The sequence below is a fragment of the Denticeps clupeoides genome, chromosome 19 (genome assembly GCF_900700375.1).
Source record: "Denticeps clupeoides chromosome 19, fDenClu1.1, whole genome shotgun sequence".
Taxonomy (NCBI): domain Eukaryota; kingdom Metazoa; phylum Chordata; class Actinopteri; order Clupeiformes; family Denticipitidae; genus Denticeps; species Denticeps clupeoides.
Window position 1 is genome coordinate 4163777 of NC_041725.1, and position 20739 is coordinate 4184515.

Genomic DNA, 20739 nt, shown 5'->3' on the forward strand with positions numbered 1-20739 from the left:
ATATGGGCGTCTGGTGAATGCTGTAAATGATACTGTCTGTGCGGGAATAAATGCAACTTGCTCTTTTGTCACGTGTAGAAAACATGTCTTTTACTTAATTCTTATAAAAAAAAAAAAAAGTAATAATCAGCCGCATCATTATGACTGTGTGAAGGACTTTGATGAGGGCCGCCAGATCGTAGCATCTCCAAAAGTGCAGCTCTCTTTGGAAGGGTGGTGGTAGCCTGGTGTGTCTAAGAACCAGAAGACCCCACTTACTACCACCGAGTCCCTGAGCAAGGGACACTGTGTAAGTCGCTCTGGATAAGGACGTCTGATTAACGTAATCGTTGTGGGATTTGCTGGAAAAATAAGTGGACTAAGATCTGCTAAGGATGTGGGACCAGGATAAAAATTAGGTGCTGTGGCCGAATGCTGTTTATATCAATGTTGATTACAGACCTGACAGCAGCTTAGTCTTCCATAGACCTAAAATGCTGAATTTTATTCACAAAACACTGATGTTCAGGAGTCCAGGGAGATCAAAGATATCTGGTTTTTTCCATGCATTCTGTTTCAAACAAGTGTTTGAAGTCTTCAAGTGTTCATTTACATTTCAGTGTTCATTAAATCAAAGATAGAGAAGATGAGTGTCCTCTGTGTACAAACCAAATGCGAATTGTATTGTATTGCATTGTATTCGTGTACCTGATGCACTTATTTTCAGCTATATCCTCTCTCAATAAATCAGTAATTTGGATAAGAGACAGACCGAGGGATCATCACCTTTATTTACTTCACAGCTGAAGATATTAAGCAACGAACTAAAGCACGATATGGAAGTGAACAAACATCAGCAGAATAGTGTAAGATAATGTAATGCACATATAAGTCCTATTACAGCTGGATAACAGTAAAATGGTACTTCCAAATGCAAATGAATTTCTACGTGATGCACAGCACATTTTGGTGACACAAGTTACTTTATCCCCAAAACTAGTTGGTCAGAACTATGAACAAGTGTGACATGTATGTAGTACTTGTCGTGCTTCACTACTGGGTACTTCAATATACAGTTATGACAAAAGTCATACAAGCAGTTTGAAAACTTGCCATGTGATGCACGGGACACAGAAAACTAATCTCACTTCCATAACTAATTAAACTTCCATAATGAAACATATATTTTGAGACAAAACTATTGCACCAACTATTTCAATGTTTAATGGGTGTCAAAATTGTGCAACACTTCAATAAAATAATGTTAATGCAATACCAATATATGCAACTAAAATGACCAAGATGATGCACAGGACTTGATGCATGGGACAACAATGTCACTGGTCTAAAAGCTGCATGAGTGCTAGCCAGTACTAAGAGTTCAAATGTGGAGCATTGTATTAATATTTTAATTAAGCCTGATGCACTATTCAATGTAACGAATGTCTTGATTATGATATTAATTTGCTTTGAATTTAGTAAAAAAAGAGGTAATTGTGTTTTAAATGTCTGAAAAAGCTGCGTTTCTTTTTTTTTAATACATTGAAATCAATTGATTTTACACATTATCTGAGTACCCATCTTAAATATTAGGACAAGTAAAAGTGCAAATATTACCGATTTTTTGGTATATATAGGTCAAATTTTCCAGAGAATCAACCTTTATCTAGCAATTGTTTGTAATGTATTAAAAACAAAAACCTGTCCTGACGTAATTCTGATAGGTGTGAAAGAGCTGTAGTACGTTTTTATGCATGGCCTTAAGGGGACGGTAGCCCACATGTCTTAAATAATTTTTAATGAGATTATTTAACATTAATATTCCCTCGACCATAGAACCTTGCACGACCCCACTCACCACACACTCTTCTCCCTACTTTCTCTGGAAAAAGGCCTCCACAGGTAGAATAGAGAAGTTTCTTCTCTCACACCTTCAGACTCCTCAACCTCAAGTACATGCTTTCCGTATATATATCATGACATTCTTGTCATGTTGCTGCTACAAACTACAAATTTTTTATCTATTGCGGTCCTAAATCTTTGCACGAGAACTATTCTGAATTCTTTGTATATTGCTGCTACTGGAATACAGTACTGGACAAAATATTGTATATTTTCACTTTTAGTTGAATTGCTCCTGTTTGCATTTACAGCATTTATCAGACCCCCTTATCCAGAGCGACTTACAATCAGTAGTTACAGGGACAGTCCCCCCTGGAGCAACTTAGGGTTAAGTGTCTTGCTCAGGGACACAATGGTAGTAAGTGGGATTTGAACCTGGGTCTTCTGGTTCATAGGCGAGTGTTACCCACTATGTTACCTAACATTTTAAAGCAACATTTTGTGTTGCACCATGGTCCCAGAGGATTGTGGTTTAATTTTTTACTATGTATACGTATGTTGTAAATGACAATAAAAACCGACTACTTCTTTGACCGAGGTTTAGATTTCAACAGTTCTACTCAAATAAAGCTTGAAACCATCATGACACATATCTTTGATTGCTCATTTATTTATTGATGTGCAAATGACTGCAGAGACAAACAACCTTCATTTCAAAACTTCAGCAATAACATTTTAAAGCAACATAATAATGACACCCAAGACCGGCTCTTACAAATTTGGAGGCCTAGGCAAGAACAACAGTTTTTATCATTATTATTATTACTGAAGTATCATACCGGCATGTTTTAAATGATCATATTTTCATAGAAATGATCGTAAATTTCCATTCATACATTGCTAGACAATCTGTGTGATTGCACAAATTATCATAGACTGTGCATGTTATTATGTATAATGCAACTTTTACCCAAGGAAACCACCTCTGGATAGAACAGCCCCTCTACCCAAAAACTGGGGTCTTTCTTCCATTTATTTCTGTAAGTCTGATCCACCATGCAAATCCTCGCTTAAACCACTCATCATTGGTTACTTTGTGAGTCGCCACATGTTCAGCAAGGTAACTGAAGCACTGCATTATGGGATATGTAGTCTGGGCGTTATCAGCTCTTTATATCGCCAGGACATTATAATATATTAAATGATTGCGAGTTTGACACTAATGTGTTACATCGTGCATTGATTGGCATTAACAAGCCAATTATGTCTGCAGAGCCAGATGAAAACAGAAATCTTTACCTGGTCGTGCTAATTAAATAACCAAATAACCAATAAACTTCATTTTAGGGGTAAAATAATTGTACATTATGGGATTTTGGAATTATTGACTGTACAGAGGGTAAAATTATGTTCCAAATACGATAATTATCATACGTCTGGCAACTACTGCTGATACTACTAAAACTTTCTGTTTGTGGCGCCCCCTCTGGTTGGATGGCGCCCTTGACATTTGCCTATGCCACGGGCCAGCCCTGACAACACCCTTACAAAAGCATCAAAAAGTCATCAAAATCAATAACAACATAACAATAAGAATTTTTCACTCTTGGTGAATATTGCCCCTATAATGAATAACAATTGTTACAAAATTAAATAAAGAAATATTAAATAAATATAAAAAATATATATAACAAAATAAAAACCTACTATTTTAATTTCTGCCTCATGATCAAAACATTTAGTAAATTCTGTCCAGTGTTAATGCAATTATTAGTTACTCAAGACACTTACTCAAGACAAGGTTCAAAGCCGCTTTCAAGGCATCTGGTGACACTGTAAAGCTTGAAGCAAATATTGACGTATTGCACTAAACCGACACACAATCGCAGAGTGCAGTGTGCACATATATAGCAAGACTGTAACAGACTGTAACACCAAGATACTGCAGCATAATAGGTGTGAAGTTATATTAGCTAACTGCGTGGAGAATGATAGCCACCACCTTGTTGCAAACGATGAGCCAGCATGTTATTCCAACACCACCTGAAATATATGCAAAGCATGTGTTAAACACAGTGCATTAAGCTTGTTTGTATATTTCCTTATAATTAATGTCCGAGAAGAGTTCAGAATCCACAAGAGAATATAGAAAGCATATGAAATGTTTAAACTTGATTAAAAAAAAAATGTTTACAATTTAAAAATACAAACAATATATTTTCCTTCAATATTACTCAAATTCTTAATTCACATGAAACATGATAAATGTCATGACATACGATAGCTACTACTACACCCTCACAAGAAGAATAAAAGAATCGATGAACGGACAATTATTAACATTTCATTAAATTAAATGGCTGAGAAGAATTACTTAAATTATGCAAATAGCTACAGACAGTCATAGTGTTGTATCCCTTGATCTTTTCCACATTTACATTACAACCACAAACTTAAATGTATTTCTTTATTTGTTTGTGTCATGATCTGGACCGGCAGGGGTTACTCCGGATCCAGGGTTCGGACCAGAGTTTCATGTTCGTCTTGTGTAATTTTCCCTGATCGTGTTCACCTGTTGTATTTTTATATATTTGTATAAAGCGATTCTGTTGGTGTCTGTTCGCCATCGGGTCATTGCGTGTTGATGTTCCCCTGTCTCGTATTATGTATTAAACCCCTGTCGTGTGAAGTTGTGCGTATGCGTACTCCTTCATCGCCATGTCCAGCCCAATGTGTTTAGACACAAATCATTCTGAAGTGTAATGAAAATGATACAAGGTCTATAGAATTTTTACTAATAACAAAATATGAAACGTGCATTTTACTCTGATAGCCCTGAATAAAATCCAGTCCAACCCACTGCCTAGAGTCCACCTGTATTTAGTTTAACCTCAGAATAAATAAAGCTGTTCTGTGAAGGCAAGGTTTGTTAAAGGTCCTGTATTATGAAAAAAATTGTGGCCCCCTAATACTGTACCTGAAGTGTCTTTCTGAAATTCATCTGTGGTGCAGAATTAGTCCCTTTAAGCCCGTCCCACAACGAGGTTTACCAGGATGCACCATTTCGGGGTGTGTAAAAGTGTGAACCGCAATGTTTGACGCAAACAGGAAGTAGTGTCTGAAAAAATTTATTAAACCCACTGGTTCTGCAGAGTCTCGCGCGACAATCAAAAAAATACATTTTAAATCCTTTTTTTTTCAGCCTGTGAGTACCACAGTTGAAAGTGTGCATGTGTGTCTGTGCTTTCAACATTCACAGCAAAAAAGGAGAGAGGAAACGAGAAGTTGGAGTAGATGTTGACATATAGAGGAGGGAGAGGGTGGAGGAGAGAAGAAAAAAAAGGAAGGGGGAGCTGGTGAAGGATATCAGATGGTCGGTGTTCGCTCTTTTTTAAATCCAATCACCGAGCAACTGCAATGCTTTACATGTTTGAAAGTCATGATGGTTGGTGGAGATACTTTTTTAGGGGAGGGGTGCGAAATTCTCTAGGCGGAAAAAGCATGAGAAAAGGGAGGTAACCTTTCCCCGTATGACGTCATAAGGGATGATATTCCTGATCAGAGAGCTGCCGCTCTCTGAACGGTGAAGCGAAATGACCAAAGAACTCTTTACACCCATCGCCATTTCTAGCCACTACAGGACCATAGACAGGCCAGGGGAACTCCTATTAATGTTAAATAATCTCACATTTTCAAGTGACATTTTCATAATAGGGGACCTTTAAAGAACATTAGTGAAAAAACATGAAAAGCAAGGAACACACCAGACAAGTCAGGGTAAACGTTTAAAAGAAGGGTTATCTTATACCAAAAGGTTTTTATGGTGCCCATCCACAGGTGCAAAGAGTATGAAGCAACTGCAAATCTGCCAAGATATGACCATGAGGTGCAGAGATCCAGCTCAGGTGGGAGAATCTGACCACGGGACAACTGTTAGTCCACATTTACCATTACATTTACAGCATTTATCAGGCGCCCTTTTCCAGAGCGACTTACAATCAGTAGTTACAGGGACAGTCCCCCCCCTTGGAGCAACTTAGGGTTAAGTGTCTTGCTCAGGGACACAATGGTAGTAAGTGGGGTTTGAACCTGGGTCTTCTGGTTCATAGGCGAGTGTGTTACCCACTAGGCTACTACCACCCACAGATCTGGGGTCTAATTTATCTCAGATACTAAAATACACTTTAAGGCAGAAATACTTGCTGTTGACTGTACGTACATACAGGCGTTCTTTGCGTCGGTTTTTGGTGCACATACTCGCAAAATTTACGAAACGTATATGCAATTCCTGAGCAATTTATTAGAGGCAGTGTTGCGAGATCTGCACTCAACAGATGACGAATTTAAGATACAAGTATTCATTCATTTACTTGGTTTGTGGCCTTGACACTGACTCCTGGTGGTAAGGAGTACACACAACAGATTATGACGTACAGTAAGGATTCAAGTACAGCAGCACAAATGTTGCTACGCATATACATAGCTGACAGCAAGTATATTTCTGGCTTTATAAATCACACTCTCCATGGCACATGTGGATTTTCCACATATTCCACCCTCCACCCCTTCTTCAGGGAAAAAATAGTAAATGCAAATCACCTCTTGAATATTTAACCATTTCATGTAAAAAAACAGCATTGTGGCAACCAAGGGGGAAAGTTTTTGAAACTGAAATAGAACTGCTTGTAGGTGAAAAATATTGTTTGGTGGTCTCAGGAGTGGGGTGACAAACAAAAAGAAAGGCAGTGAGTGGCGACAGGTAATGAATGCCTTGAATGAAGTGAGAATTGGCTACAGATATAAAAGTGATCATAAAAAATTTCAAATAAAAATTGCAGCACATCGAAAGAGTGTGTCTGCCACCAGAGGCGGCGAGGGCACATCGGAGCTCACACCTCTGGAAACTCTCACCTTCAGCACACCTGATGCTTCTAAACATCGGCATCTGCATTTCAGCAGGCCGAGCATCATTGGAGCGATTTTCCTCTGCTCTATGGGGGCTTATGGCCCCGTCATCTGCATTTTAATGATTCAATACATGAAAAATAAATATTTAGAAATTCGTAGTTTTTATACCAAGATGCCAGACATCGCACCCAGTGCCAGCCTGTCCAGGGTAAACGGGTCATGTGTTGAACCAGGCCACCACGTGCATCAGGACCATGTGAGTGGCACATTAATAGAATGCATGTTTTCTGTTTATTTCAACAATTATTTTACAATTATGTTCTTATTATATATTATAAATGTTGAATATATAAATGTTTGTTCGTAGATGTATAAATGTTGTATACATGTGCTATGTGTACATTAATGAGGAAAAAGTAACTTAAATGATTTTGGCTACGATATAACAAAGAGTGAAAAATTTGAAGGGGTCTGAATACTTTCCGTACCCACTGTAGGTGCTGTAGACCAGAAATTTGTGTTTGCTGAACGCTCACTTACTGCGCAAGCTCGACCCAACTGAGATGATAGAAATGATTTTCCGCGTTCCCCGAATCCAGTCCAGAGCGCAGCATGAACGATTAACAGACTGAAGTGAGAGTGAGCAGCTGGTAAACTTCGAGAGAATGACATAATAAATTGTCGCTTCAGTCCATGTACTCATAATGTAAACCGCATCATTTTGCATTCATGTAATGGCACAATCTGGCATCGTGATTGTGAGGCGCTGCACCTGTAAACCCAAAGTGTGCAGCGCACCGTGACTGGCAAAATACTGACAGGCTTGTCTTCCTCCTCACTAGGCTATTCCTGATTCATTAATGTCAGAGAAATATTTTATCTAAGAAGAACTCCCACTCTCAAAACACGTCCGCTGCCGAGTGCAGAATTTCAGAGTCTAGCTCCATTCAACTTATTCCAATTCTATACACAAAAATGCATACAGAAAAATGCATATTAGAAATTTGTGTATAAGGTGTGTATAAAAAGAATCCCAGTACACTAGACCTTCACATCAACTGCAACTAGACCTCTGCAAACATGCCTAAGATTCACCCTGAGACTAAAGTGTTGATTATCAAGAGGCTGAAGACCAGAGCCACTGCTGATGTGGCCGACACCTTCAATGTGTCTCAGCGTACACAAGTACGGAGGATAAAAGAAGATTTGAAGAGACTGGAGACGTTTTTGACAAGCCCAGGTCAGGCAGACCCTGCAAGACAACTGGTCAAGAGGACCATTTGTAGGCTCGAAAATTCAAGGCCAGCCGACTTTCCACTGCAGCAGAGCTCCACGAGACCTGGTCACCTCAAGTCCCTGTGTCAACCAGAACAGTTTGATGGATTCTGTCTCGAAATGTCCTTCATGGTGGAATCAGTGCCCAGAAGCCAGAACTAAACAAAAGACAATTGATAAACTGTGTGGCATTTGCCAAGGTCCACAGCCTGCTAAAAAGATGGACGTAGGAGAAGTGGCAGAAGGTGGATGACTCTTCTGTTGAATTACACCACAGTCGCCGCAAATATTGCAGGAGATCCAAGATTCACTCAGAAAACGATGATGTTTGGTGCTGGAAAAATCATGGTCTGGGGCTACATCCAGTATGGGGGTGTGCGAGAGATCTGTAGGGTGGAAGGCAACATCAATAGTCTGAAATACCAAGAAATCTTAGCTACCTTTTATATTCCTAACCATAAAAGAGGCCAAATTCTGAAGCAGGATGGTGCTCCATCACATACTTCCATCTCCACATCAAAGTTCCTCAAGGCGAAGAAGATCAAGATGCTGCAGGATTGGCCAGCTCAGTCACCAGACATGAGCATCATTGAGCATGTGTGGGGTAGGATGAAAGAGGAAGCGTGGAAGACAAAACCAAAGAATATTGATGAACTCTGGGATGCATGCAAGACTGCTTTCTTTTCTATTCCTGATGACTTCATCAATAAATTGTATGAATCCTTGCCAGACTGCATGGATGCAGTCTTTAAAGCTCAACCAAGTCATACAAGATATTAATTTGCATACTTTTGTATTTGCAGTAAATGTGTTAAATTTCTGCATAGGCGACAAAACTTTTGTCTTGCCAAAATTTGACCTTTCTGTCTTGATTAAATTTTTTCATTGAAAGTAATTAATTTGAATGCATTAAACATCATTTGGTAGGGTTTTAGCTATTCATATGAGCTATTTCTTACACCAATTTATTAATTAAAAGTCAGGTGTTTCTACAAAATAGATAAGCGACAAGACTTTTGTCAGGGACTGTACATCAAAGAACTTGGAACCCTAACTACAGCGAAATGCGGTTTGACAAAGTATTGAGCCAGGGGGGTCTAACACATAAAAGTTTATGGTTGTAATGTGGCAACTGAGTAAAAAAACTTTATATTTTTGTAAGTGTGTTGAAGCATTAAAACCATAGATTTGTGGGTGTGGTACATTTCTTGCCCCCACCAGGATGGCAAATCTTGTGGTATCAATATTAAAGACGCTTATTTAGAGATTGCATCCGGTATTAAGTACATTCAGTTTAATTTACACTTTTATCATTTAAAAGCCATCAACCTAATGACTAGCCAGTCTACATTTCCTGTAGACTGCATCAAAGAGTAAAAGAGATTAAATTGTGACATTTCTGATGTACTCTCCACGCTACAGCAGATTAAGGGACAATAATTAAAGGTTGATGCTTACCCGCGACCCCAGATGGAAAAGCCACCAGCCGCTCCAGTGGGGCAATCCACTTGCTGGGTACTACGGTTACTGGATCGGCGTAGTACTTCCAAATGAGGGAGATCATCAGGGCAGCCTGAGGGCAAAACAGAGCAATGTCAGTCCAATTATTTACCACCAGACATTTACTTTAGGTGGAATGTAGGCTTACCTGTAGAATGTAGAAAATGATGTTCACAATCCATTTGATTTTGGCTTGATGAGCAGTTCTTGATTTTACTGTAGAAAAACAAGTATGGAGAATCAAGAATCTAGGTGTGAGTGGCCATTGACCCTTTAATGCCTGGACCAAGAAATAATGGACAGATTTTTTTCTGTATCATATTTGATTCTTTGGGAATTACACATTACAAGTCTGTTTTTTGTGTCTTATTTCTGGCAGTAACAAACATCAACATGCTCTGCATTGGCAGTCCAACTCCTATCTTCCACTTCTTCATCTGTCTCAACAAGGCCCTCTATGTCACTCAAATTGCCATCAAGCAAGTAAACGTCCATTTAGCCATCTATAAATTAGTCACCGCATAGATATTTATGAATTCTGAGTGTAAATATTTGTTGTAAATATCACATTTCAATCTGTACGTTGTGTAATTGATTCATCAAAACACATGTTTGTATTATGGACTATGGAAGTAGGGCTGCAACAACGAATCGATTAAATCGATAAAAATTGATTACTAAAAGAGTTGGCAACGAATTTCCTAATCGATTCGTTGTGTCGCGCGCCACGGAGACATTTGATTATAAAAAAAAACTTTATTTGAGTGCGGAGCGGAGTGAACACACTCGGTCTTTCTCGCGCACAGATGCCAGCTGAATTTGGCGCCTCATAGACAGCGCGGAGCAAAAATAAAAAAAACAAGCGGAGGTAGAGGACAGATACATGGCGAAGGCAGAGAAATCTGCACGAAAATATGCAAAAGAGACATGGCACGGCACGGGAGCACCACGGCAATGATCCAGCACCTGAAACGCAAACATGTTGGAGTGTTTGAGGAGGAAGAAGGGAGTTCAGCAGCAGGATAAGTCGCTACAGAATCCTACTTTTGTTCTGTTTTGAAGTGAGGAACGTAATGTCCCTGGTGCTGGTGTTTAACTCGCCGCAGAGGAGAACTAGATGGGGACTTACAGCGCCACCTACAGGTGTGGAGGGGGGATGAAACAGCGTTCGGACTGTTCTCTGCATCTCCGCGTGGACGGCGGAGGGTGGTACTAGCCTAGTGGGTAACACACTCGCCTATTGTGTCCCTGAGCAAGACACCTAAGTTGCTCCAGGGGGACTGGCCCTGTAACTACTGATTGTAAGTTGCTCTGGATAAGGGCGTCTGATAAATGCTGTAAATATAAATGTTTACCCGTCATCCAGCTTGACAAGCATGACAAGTTAGCGTTAGTGCGTTAATAACAGTAGTAAAGCAGGGGTGCTATAGTTACTTTGCATTAAAAGACTAAAGACATGTTTTTATTCACTAGTTTTTGGACCATTCATTTTTCAATCTGTTGTCATGTATAGCTACACTACCTTTAAAGTGAAGTGATTGTCACATGTGATACACAGCAGCACAGCACACGGTGCACACAGTGAAATTTGTCCTCTGCATTTAACCCCTCACCCAGAGTGAGCAGTGGGCAGCCATGACCGGCGCCCGGGGAGCAGTGTGTGGGGACGGTGCTTTGCTCAGTGGCACCTCAGTGGTACCTTGGCGGATCAGGATTCGAACCGGCAACCTTCTGATTACGGGGCCGCTTCCTTAACTGCTAGGCCACCACTGCCCCATTAAATGAAATAATGTTAAAGACACATTACTCCAGGTGAGGCTTGAACTCACAACCTCGGCATAGCTCATCAGAAACTGTTTTATAAGTACCGCGCGCTAACCGATTGCGCCACTGGAGCTGGAGCTACCTAGTAATTTTGTCTCGTTTCCAGTCCAAATATCTAAAAAAAACTTAAATCAAGATTACTAGACAAGAAAAATGGCATGAGAAAATTAAGTGATGCTTAAAACTTCTGTTTGAGATTATATCTCATTAAGATTAGTTTTCTTATCCCAATGGCAGATAATTTTGCTTGTTTTTAGCAAACAATCAGTTAATTTTTAGATGTTTTTTCAGAAAACAAGACAATTTCTTATGCTATTTCATGTGTCTAGTAAATGTATTTTGATTTAAGATTTTTTAGATATTTGTCCTGAAAATATCTTGCAGTGTGTGTGTGTGTGTGTGTGTGTGTGTGTCAGTGTGAGAGTTTGTGAGTGTGTGCGTCTGCGAGTGTGTGCATCTGCAGTGTAGTGTAGAGAACAAGTTCTGACATTCAAACAAATCCTGTTAAATTTTCTGATTTGTATTGTTCTTTATTTTTATATTTTTTATATATATTTATCGTTCTGGCACCTCAGGTGGCACTTTATTTTTTAAAAAAAGTATATATTTGGCAGATGTAAAGCATACACATGTATGTTTTTTGTGTTAGTCCATTTTTATTTTATTTTATTATCATTATAACAGTTCAAGGAGTGACATGTTTGTGCACTTTCTAAAGATTTTGGTTCTGTTTTTGAATAAAGGGTTGGAAATGAATGCTTTTCTTGTTTTTTGTTTTTTATCTGATTCTACGATTAATCCAAAAAATAATCGTCAGATAAATCGTTTATTAAAATAATCGTTAGTTGCAGCCCTACATTGAGGGATTTGCCGCTATATCTCCCTGTATACCAGCTGAATGTGAGAATTGCTGTAGTGTAAAGAGTAGAAGACAAGCATCAGGTAGTATACAAAAGGGGTTTCATGCAAAGTTTATATCTCATGTTAATGCAATGGGTCTCATGCATGTCTCAAATATGATATGCACAGCATTAAAGGGTTAACCCTGAGTGTCTTCAGGGGGACTGTGCGATAAATGCGATAAATTCAGCACAATATTTATCACTTGCCAACCGCAGCTGAATGTGATATGACGTTTGTTAGAAATAAGGACCATTTGCCACCATTTGGTCATTTTTATATCATGGTTCACCAACCCTGCTCTACACAGCTTAGTTCTTCCCATGTTCCACCATACCTGATTCATCGCGACTCAACTGAGTGGTAACAAGGAGAGTAACAAGGACAAGGGTTGGTGACAGATGAACAGTTATGGGCTGCAGCCCATCTGTTGCAATACAGTTTACTTGTCACAGCAGAATTAGGCCTTTCTTCACACCTTTAGCAGGGTCACCAAAAGCTTAATGCCACACTTTGAAACCTTTTGATCTTTTTTTACGACTGTGAGATCAACAGAAGCAGGGAAGCAGGAGTTTGTTTAACAGCCATTTTTCTACACTTGTCACCAGCTGTTTATGGCAAGTACCAGGTGGGGCTGAGATAACAGCTGAGGTTTCCCCAGGGGGCCGAGGGGGTCCCGATCCAGCTCCTGCCCATCTTTCAGTTTGATTTGTGCATATGCACAGTATATAACTACCTAAAACAATTAGCCAATTAGATATTTTGTCATTAATTAGATTTATCTTTTGTTTGTTTGAAACATCTTTTATACTAGGTATAGGAATAATGTTTAAAGTTAATGTTTAAGTTAATCTGGCAGAATGTGGCAATAAGACATTAACAATTTATGAATATGTTACTCAACGCAAATTTTTTAATGATCATAATTAGCCACAGAAAGTGTCAATAATCTTCATTCCAAAATTACATAAATGTGAAAACATACATTAAGTGTCTTGCTCAGGGACACAATGGTAGTAAGTGGGGTTTGAACCTGTGACTTTGTGGCCTTGTGGTTCACAGGCGAGTGTGTTACCCACTAGGCCCTTGATACTTGTTATATTCATATTGATGATAACAGAAACATCTACACTGTGGTAATTGTATTATTACATAAATTCCAAAAACATAGGGGTCTCTTACCATGGGTCTTAAGTTTATCGGTCATTTTGTTGATCTTGCGCTCCAGCCGGGCGTACCGGGCAAACTCATCCTTCATGCTGATGGAGGAGAGTTCCTTTCTCATCTCCTGGATCTCCGACTTCATCTCCGTCTCCTGTTCCGCATCTTTCTGAAGAACCTTTGATAGCTGAACACAATCGGCACAGGCGTCCGCATGAAGGTTTTTCCCCCACTTGCAATGTCTTCACGTACAAACATGCGCTAAGATAATGAATAATGTTTCATGAAATATTTGTTCATATACATGAATGGCACTGTAATTACACAGTATTTAAAGTAAACATGTTACTGCTCTGCTGGTGCACTACAGCACTAGTAGAAGGACTGAGATTTAAGAGTGCGTTACTACTACGCGTAGTAAATGATGCTGGTGCATCTCAGCACTAGTAGGACTGAGATTTAAGAGTGCGTTACTACTACGCGTAGTAAATGATGCTGGTGCATCTCAGCACTAGTAGGACTGAGATTTAAGAGTGCGTTACTACTACGCGTAGTAAATGATGCTGGTGCATCTCAGCACTAGTAGGACTGAGATTTAAGAGTGCGTTACTACTACGCGTAGTAAATGATGCTGGTGCATCTCAGCACTAGTAGGACTGAGATTTAAGAGTGCGTTACAACTACGCGTAGTAAATGATGCTGGTGCATCTCAGCACTAGTAGGACTGAGATTTAAGAGTGCGTTACTACTACGCGTAGTAAATGATGCTGGTGCATCTCAGCACCAGTAGAAGGACTGAGATTTAAGAGTGCGTTACTACTACACGTAGTAAATGATGCTGGTGCACTACAGCACTAGTAGAAAGGACTGAGATTTAAGAGTGCGTTAATACTACGTGTAGTAAATTATGCTGATGCATGCTGCATTTCAAAGGCTTTTTGAGCAAACTCTGCGAACAGGGATTCGACGATTTTGGAGAAACGGCGACGAAACTTTCGCCAGACGTCGGAACTGGTTACTGTGGCATTTAAAGCTTCCAACTTCAGCCCCGTTTTCAGCAGTTTAGGTATCATCGTTATTTTCGAGGCTTCATATTTGCCGGTTATCGGGTCGGAACGGTCGTTTCACAGAAACGCGGCGCTCGCAGCACAATGCGCGTTACTTACAAACGTGGAAACGCTCGGCAAAAGCGATTTGACCAGGTTGCACAGAAAGACCGAGCCCAGCACCAGAAACCAACTGTAACCAGCGGCCATGTTTGGTGTTGCTGTGGCCGGGAAATGCCCCCGAAAAGCGCAGCGCTGACTCAGCAGTTACACAACATACAGTGTCTATGAAACTCGAATCTTTTAAACATGGCTTTATTCGTGTGGTGTTGGGGTGTTTTTTCCCCAAAGAGAAGAAATCTGTAATATCGTAATGCTTCGGACTGTTCCATGGAGAGGCAAACCCGAAGCGGAAACGTCCTGGCGGGGGGCGTGATTGACACCTCGACTCGACCACTCGGGCGTCGCGCTTCGATTTGAAACCGCGTTGCCGAGACCCCGCAGCCAATCGGCGTGCAGAGGGGGCGGGCGGGAGGTCGCCTGTCGGGCTGGCGCTACAGCGAAGAGGCTATAGAGCGGGAGACCCAATCCGGTTCCAGCCGGTTCCTGTTCCGACGGAGCGTCGCATCACGCTCTGCTGTTCGCGCGGTCACTCTCTTCAAAAAGCAGGCGACGCGTTTCTGGGAGCCATGCCGAAAAGAAGCAAAGTAAGTAGCGCCCCTGCGGAGCGTTCGCGGTGCACTTTTTGACCCGGCCTGCGGCTCCCCCTCCCCCGCGCGGATGGGCTTCTCCGCAAACTGGCGCCTTTTTTCTTCCACTCGCGAATCCGCGGCGCAGACCGCGCAGAGCAGCTCACAAGTGGCGACAAATGCAACGCGGCTCGTAATGTTTTCCCGTCTTCCCCCAGTTGCTGGCGGATTTAGTCAAAGGCGCGTACGGCCGTGGAACTCTTTCTTTTCGGGGGAGGGGGCCGTGTTTTATTCGCGGGTAGCGGGCCGGACGGTGTCATGGCCGCCCTCGGCGGCGGGGGGAAGAGAGCAGGTCGAATCGCAACGCGGCGAAGGTCGCGTCCGCGTTCGGTCCCGCGGCGGGAGATTCCCGGGGGCGGAGCGTCTTCGTTTAAAAGCGCGACGGCCGGACAGGCGAGTGCGGCGGTATGGCGCCATTACATAATTCCGGGTGGTTGGGGAATGGGGGGGAGGGGGCGTGTCCAATACACACCCACTAATATATCTGCTCTGCCTCCCCCATCCGAACAGGGCGGCAGTGATGCTGAAGCTGCAGAGGTCAGTGTTGTTCAGCATTATTCTTCTCCAACTATTACTGCTTCTCTTCAGTCCAGTGACTTATGTGCCCTGTTTTTATTTGTTTTTTTTTAAGCCCAAGAGGAGGTCTGAGAGACTACAAGCTGTAAGTACACTATCGTAAACTTTTTTTTTTTTTTTTTTATCACAAATCAGTTCAACTTTAGGTAATAAGAAGTAATGCATAGTTTATCAAAATGCAAAAGTTGGTGTCACACATTGTGTATTTTGCTAATACAGGTTGCATCTGACTTTTATTTATTCATTTTTGCAGAAGCCACAGACCCCAGATGCTAAGCCAAAGGTGAGAAACTGGACTTTTAAAAGTCTTGAGTTTTCAATTAGGTGAATAATCTCACGTCAGTGTTTGTCACTTCTGTTTTGTCTCTGAGCAGAAGGCACCAGCAAAGCCCAAGAAGGTGAAAGAGGCGAAGAAGGGAAAGCCAGAGGAGAAGAAAGATGCAGAAGCTGAGAATGCTGAGACGCCTGCAGAGAATGGAGAAGCGACAACTGAGGAGGTCAGATCTTCAGTGCTGTTTTTTTTTTTTTGTTAAAGGTGGAATGTTTCTTCTGTACATAAATGGACTGTTTAAAGGCATAAAACCCCAGCTTTGCCCTGAAGTAATGAATTTTTTTTTTATCTTTTCAGGAATCAAAAGCCACAGAAGAGAAGGAAGATAGGTCCAAAGAATAACATCACTTCACCAGGAGCAGCTCCCTGTACCCCTTTTCTTGTACAGTTCAGAGGAATATTTTTATCAACTATTTTCTAAAGAAAAAATGCTTCTTTTTTTTTTTCTTTTTTTTTTTGTAGTAGCTGAAAATATAGAAACACTTTTATATAAATGTTTTAGGAGAACAATTTAATGTATCTCATTTTTAATAACAGCAGTCATGCAAATGGATCTGTGGGCATGTTTTTCTTTCTTTTTTCAAAGGGGAGGGACTGGGGCAGGATGCAGCAAGGATGAAATTGTGCCAATTTGATCAATCTATTTTGCCTGCGTGAATGACATTCCATAGGGATTATGAGGGACTGTGTAACGGAATGGCTGTTTACAATATAATTTTGTGATTGTGGGGCTGGGGTTGGTTTAGTCTGTAAGCTATGTTCTATAAATCGAAGCTCACATAGTCATGCAGCTTTGTGAATCACCTTTGTTCAACCTGCTCTCAACTACTGGATCATATGTTTTAATTTATGTGTTTTGAGGAAAGATTTGTGACCTCGCTGGTAAAGCTGTCGTAGAAACGGTTTTCATAATATCCATATGCAGTTAAATGTTGGTACTTTTGTGAGGATGGAAAGAGCAAATGAAACTACATTTATTACAGTGTTAAAGCCACCAGATGTAATTAAGCAAAGGACTGTAAGTGTACAGCCGATAGCAATACTTTCCCTTATTTGTAAGGTAGATTACAAGTGTACAGTTTTGTTTTTGGTAGCTGTATTTATGTAGGGGTTGGTATAAGCTTACCAATAAAATGGTTGAAATTTCTTCAAGTCGCCTCTGTTGATGTGTACTTGGATAGGTCAATGCTGTGATAAATCACAATACAGGCATGATAATATTTTGCTGCAAAAGCTTAGGACTAAATGAAGCAAAGAGTGCTTGGTGTGCAGTTTACTTCATTTACAGTCCCTGACAAGTGTCTTGTCGCTTATCTATTTTGTAGAAACACCTGCTATTAACCTGACTTTTAATTAATCAATAGGTGTTAGAAATAGCTCATATGAAAAGCTAAAACCCTACCAAATAATGTTAAATGCATTTAAATGAATTACTTTCACTGAAAAAAGATTTATCATTTAATCAAGACAGAAAGGTCCAATTTTGGCAAGACAAAAGTTTTGTCGCCTATACAGAAATTGAAAAAAATTACTGCAAATACAAAAATTTGCAAATTAAGTAGTGGTGCTGTGAGATGCAAATTTAATATCTTGTATGACTCCCATGAGCTTGAAGGACTGCATCCATGCGGTTTGGCAAGGATTCATACAATTTATTGATGAAGTCATCACAAATAGCAAAGAAATCAGTCTTGCAGTAAATTTGATTAAGCTTATCTTTATTACAGTACTTCATGACCTAGTGGTATTTATGATATGTCGTCTACACCCACAGTTGGTGTGTTTTTGCCTTATACTTTTATTGTTTGGATGTCCTGGGTTTTGTCCTGGGTTTTGCCCACTGTAAAGCATAGAGGAGGAGGTGTGACGGTGTGGGGGTGTCTTGCTGGTGAAGGGACACTGAAACAGCATGGCAACCACAGCAACCTGCAGTGACATGCCATCCCATCCGGTTTGCGTTTAGTTGGACAATCATTTGGATAATAGTTGGACAATCAACAGTTATTTCACCTTTTTTGTTAAGTACATAACTCCACATGTGTTCATTCATAGTTTTGATGCCTTCAGTGAGAATCTACCAACGTAAATGGTCAAGAAAATAAAGAAAACACATTACATGAGAAGGTGGGTTCAAACTTTTGGCCTGTACTGTATATACACACTAAACTTCATAAACTAAAACTTAATTTTTGTACAGACTATAAAAAAAAAGAATATGATAAAAAAAAAGGACAGACAGAACAACATCATGTAGGTATGATTATAAGTGTATATGTTGGAAATTTCAAACAGGACACACAAGACAAGACAAGCATGTGCAAGAAGAGCAGAGATGGGCAAAATGGGAAGGATGTTATCAGTTGCATAAGGCTGTACGTGTATTTTTGTTGAGTTTAACAGTGTTCTAGTGATGGCGGTGCATTGAGAGCTCTGACTGCTTGTGGGAAGAAGCTCTTGCAGTGTCTGACAGTTCCAGTTCTGATGCTGTGGAACCATCTGCCAGACGGTAAGAGAACAGGGCATGAGAGGGGTGGTGAGAGTCCTTCATTGTGTTCCGGGCTTGATGGATGAGGTGTTTATCGTAGAGCTGGGAGATAGTTGAGATGATGCGCTCTTCTGTCTTCACTCTCTGCTGCAGGGCCTTCTGCTCAGCGACAGTGCAGTTCCCGTACCAGACAGTGATGTAGCAGCAGACAACACTCTCAATGGTCCCCTGGTAAAATGATGTGAGGAGGGAGGTTGGCCATCTTCAGCTTCCTGAAGAAGTGGAGACGTTGCTGGGCTTTCTTGGTGGTGGAGGTGGTGGTGTTGAGGCTCCAGGAAAGGTTGTCTGTCATGTGCACACACAGGAACTTCACGCTGCTGACGATCTCAACAGCAGATCCATCAATGTGCAATGCAGTCACTTTCTTCAACAAGTGTTGTTGTTGTCTTGGTGATGCTGGACCAAGAGCTGACCAATTGAAGCAACCCCAGTCCACAATCTCCACAGTATGGCCTTTGACTGTTGCACCAGAGCAAATTGAATTTTTTTTATGACTGTCCTCAATAACAAGTGTCCCAATCCTCGCTGCATAGCATGAAAATGATTTCACTTTCACAATTAAACATGAGTTCAGCTGTCCGATTCCTATGAGCTGACGTCAAACATTTTTAGTGATCATGGTCAGTCCAACCACATTTTCTTAAGTGAGATCCCTCCATGTGTTAACAATGTGTTGGATGGTTAATCCAAGTTCACAATGCATTGGGACATCGACATATAACCTTTAATGATATCTTGTTCTTTTTCCCTAGTTTCTAATGTTTTGGGAAGGTTTTCCGCAAAGGTTTAGGAGTGTGTTGATGAGAATTTTTAACCACTCTTCCAGGAGAGCATTTATGAGCTCAGGCATAGATGTTGATGTGTGGCCTGCAGTCTCCACTCCCAAAGCTCTTCTATCTGGTTGATAAATGTCTGATAAATGCCATAAATTACGCAAATCTGCCAAACATTCTCCACCATCACAACCTCTACTCTACCCTCTGAAGACAAATAGAACAATTTTCAAAGCTCACATCAAATGAAATCATCCAGATCTTATCAACAGGCAATCCAACAGCCTGTCCGCTACATTTACATTTACATTTACAGCATTTATCAGACGCCCTTATCCAGAGCAACTAACAATCAGTAGTTACAGGGACAGTCCCCCCCTGGGGCAACGTAAGGAAAGAGTCTCTTTCACTGGAACGAAATGAAGTAATTTGGCATTGTAATACATGGCATAGCACAGCACACGGTGCACACAACGAAATGTGTCCTCTGCATTTAACCCATCAGCTGGGAGGTATAAAAATGTAAATGTACAATTTGTGAGCAGTGTGCAGCCATGAAAGGCCCCCGGGGAGCAGTGTGTGGGGACGATACTCCTCAGTGGAACCATGGCGATTCAGGTTTTAAACCTGCAACCATTCGATTACGAGTCTGCTTCCTTTACTTAAGGGCCCATACCTAACCACTGAAAAATAAACCCCACACCATGAATCTCCCCTCCACAAGGCAGTCAATCACGTACCATTGTCCTTGCCAAAACAATGCTTATCCATCATCTCTACTGCTCTCGAGTTCCATGGCACTGGGACCACCACATTACACCACCACATCCAACCCTTCCATTACAGGCGGTGATGCAAGGCTGCTGTAACACTGTTCTTGAGCGAATTGGGAAAACTACACAAACTTTGGTGTCATTGATGCCATGCACCTCCACACTGTTACTTCACATGACCTGAGTTCATTTTATACACCTAGTGGTGGGCCAACCTTGATACTACCTGTGCCAGATGTCATATGGCTCCAGCTAATTCAATCCATATGTTCTGGTCCGCTTACTCTGAATACATTTTTTAAATGAGCAGATGATCAGAACCCTTCCTTTTGACAAATTTCCGGTAGTGTTGGTGTCACTAGTGATAACCATTGCAGGTTGAAGAAAATACTTTTCATTTGCCACTCTGTTAGTTCACAAAAGAATATTATTTAATATAGCGGCACCGTAATCAGAAGGTTGCCAGTTCGAATCTCATCCGCCAAGGTGCCACTGAGCAAAGCACCGTCTCCGCTCCCTGGGTGCCTGTTATGGCTGCCCATCAAGGGCGATGGTTA

At 40.9% G+C, this 20739-nt stretch overlaps 2 protein-coding genes and 1 non-coding gene across 3 annotated transcripts; 1 reads left to right on the forward strand and 2 right to left on the reverse strand.

Moving 5' to 3' along the window:
• Nucleotides 1-2475: 2475 nt before the first annotated feature.
• Nucleotides 2476-15210, reverse strand: get1 (guided entry of tail-anchored proteins factor 1). The gene is made up of 5 exons (XM_028961221.1): nucleotides 14556-15210; nucleotides 13411-13576; nucleotides 9653-9720; nucleotides 9463-9577; nucleotides 2476-3864 (listed from the first exon to the last, which is right to left on the reverse strand). The coding sequence occupies exons 1-5, from the start codon at nucleotides 14643-14645 to the stop codon at nucleotides 3791-3793; spliced, it is 513 nt and encodes a 170-aa protein (XP_028817054.1). The 5' UTR covers nucleotides 14646-15210; the 3' UTR covers nucleotides 2476-3790.
• Nucleotides 11309-11401, reverse strand: trnai-uau (transfer RNA isoleucine (anticodon UAU)). The gene is given in 2 exon segments: nucleotides 11309-11344; nucleotides 11364-11401. It is a non-coding gene; the product is annotated as a tRNA-Ile (tRNA).
• LOC114768843 (non-histone chromosomal protein HMG-14-like) lies at nucleotides 14981-17243 on the forward strand. Its single transcript, XM_028961222.1, has 6 exons — nucleotides 14981-15142; nucleotides 15695-15721; nucleotides 15816-15845; nucleotides 16014-16043; nucleotides 16135-16257; nucleotides 16389-17243. The coding sequence occupies exons 1-6, from the start codon at nucleotides 15125-15127 to the stop codon at nucleotides 16431-16433; spliced, it is 273 nt and encodes a 90-aa protein (XP_028817055.1). The 5' UTR covers nucleotides 14981-15124; the 3' UTR covers nucleotides 16434-17243.
• Nucleotides 17244-20739: the final 3496 nt, after the last annotated feature.

What these genes read in the sequence shown, in the direction of transcription:
- get1 (XM_028961221.1), bottom strand. Translation starts at nt 14,645, where the DNA reads ATGGCCGCTGGTTACAGTTGGTTTCTGGTGCTGGGCTCGGTCTTTCTG. An exon ending in TGCCGAGCGTTTCCACGTTT is followed by an intron (nt 13,577 to 14,555) that starts GTAAGTAACGCG and finishes GATTGTGTTCAG; the next exon opens with CTATCAAAGGTTCTTCAGAA. An exon ending in TTTTCCATCTGGGGTCGCGG is followed by an intron (nt 3,865 to 9,462) that starts GTAAGCATCAAC and finishes CATATATTTCAG; the next exon opens with GTGGTGTTGGAATAACATGC.
- LOC114768843 (XM_028961222.1), top strand. An exon ending in GTGATGCTGAAGCTGCAGAG is followed by an intron (nt 15,722 to 15,815) that starts GTCAGTGTTGTT and finishes TTTTTTTTTAAG; the next exon opens with CCCAAGAGGAGGTCTGAGAG. An exon ending in GGTCTGAGAGACTACAAGCT is followed by an intron (nt 15,846 to 16,013) that starts GTAAGTACACTA and finishes TCATTTTTGCAG; the next exon opens with AAGCCACAGACCCCAGATGC.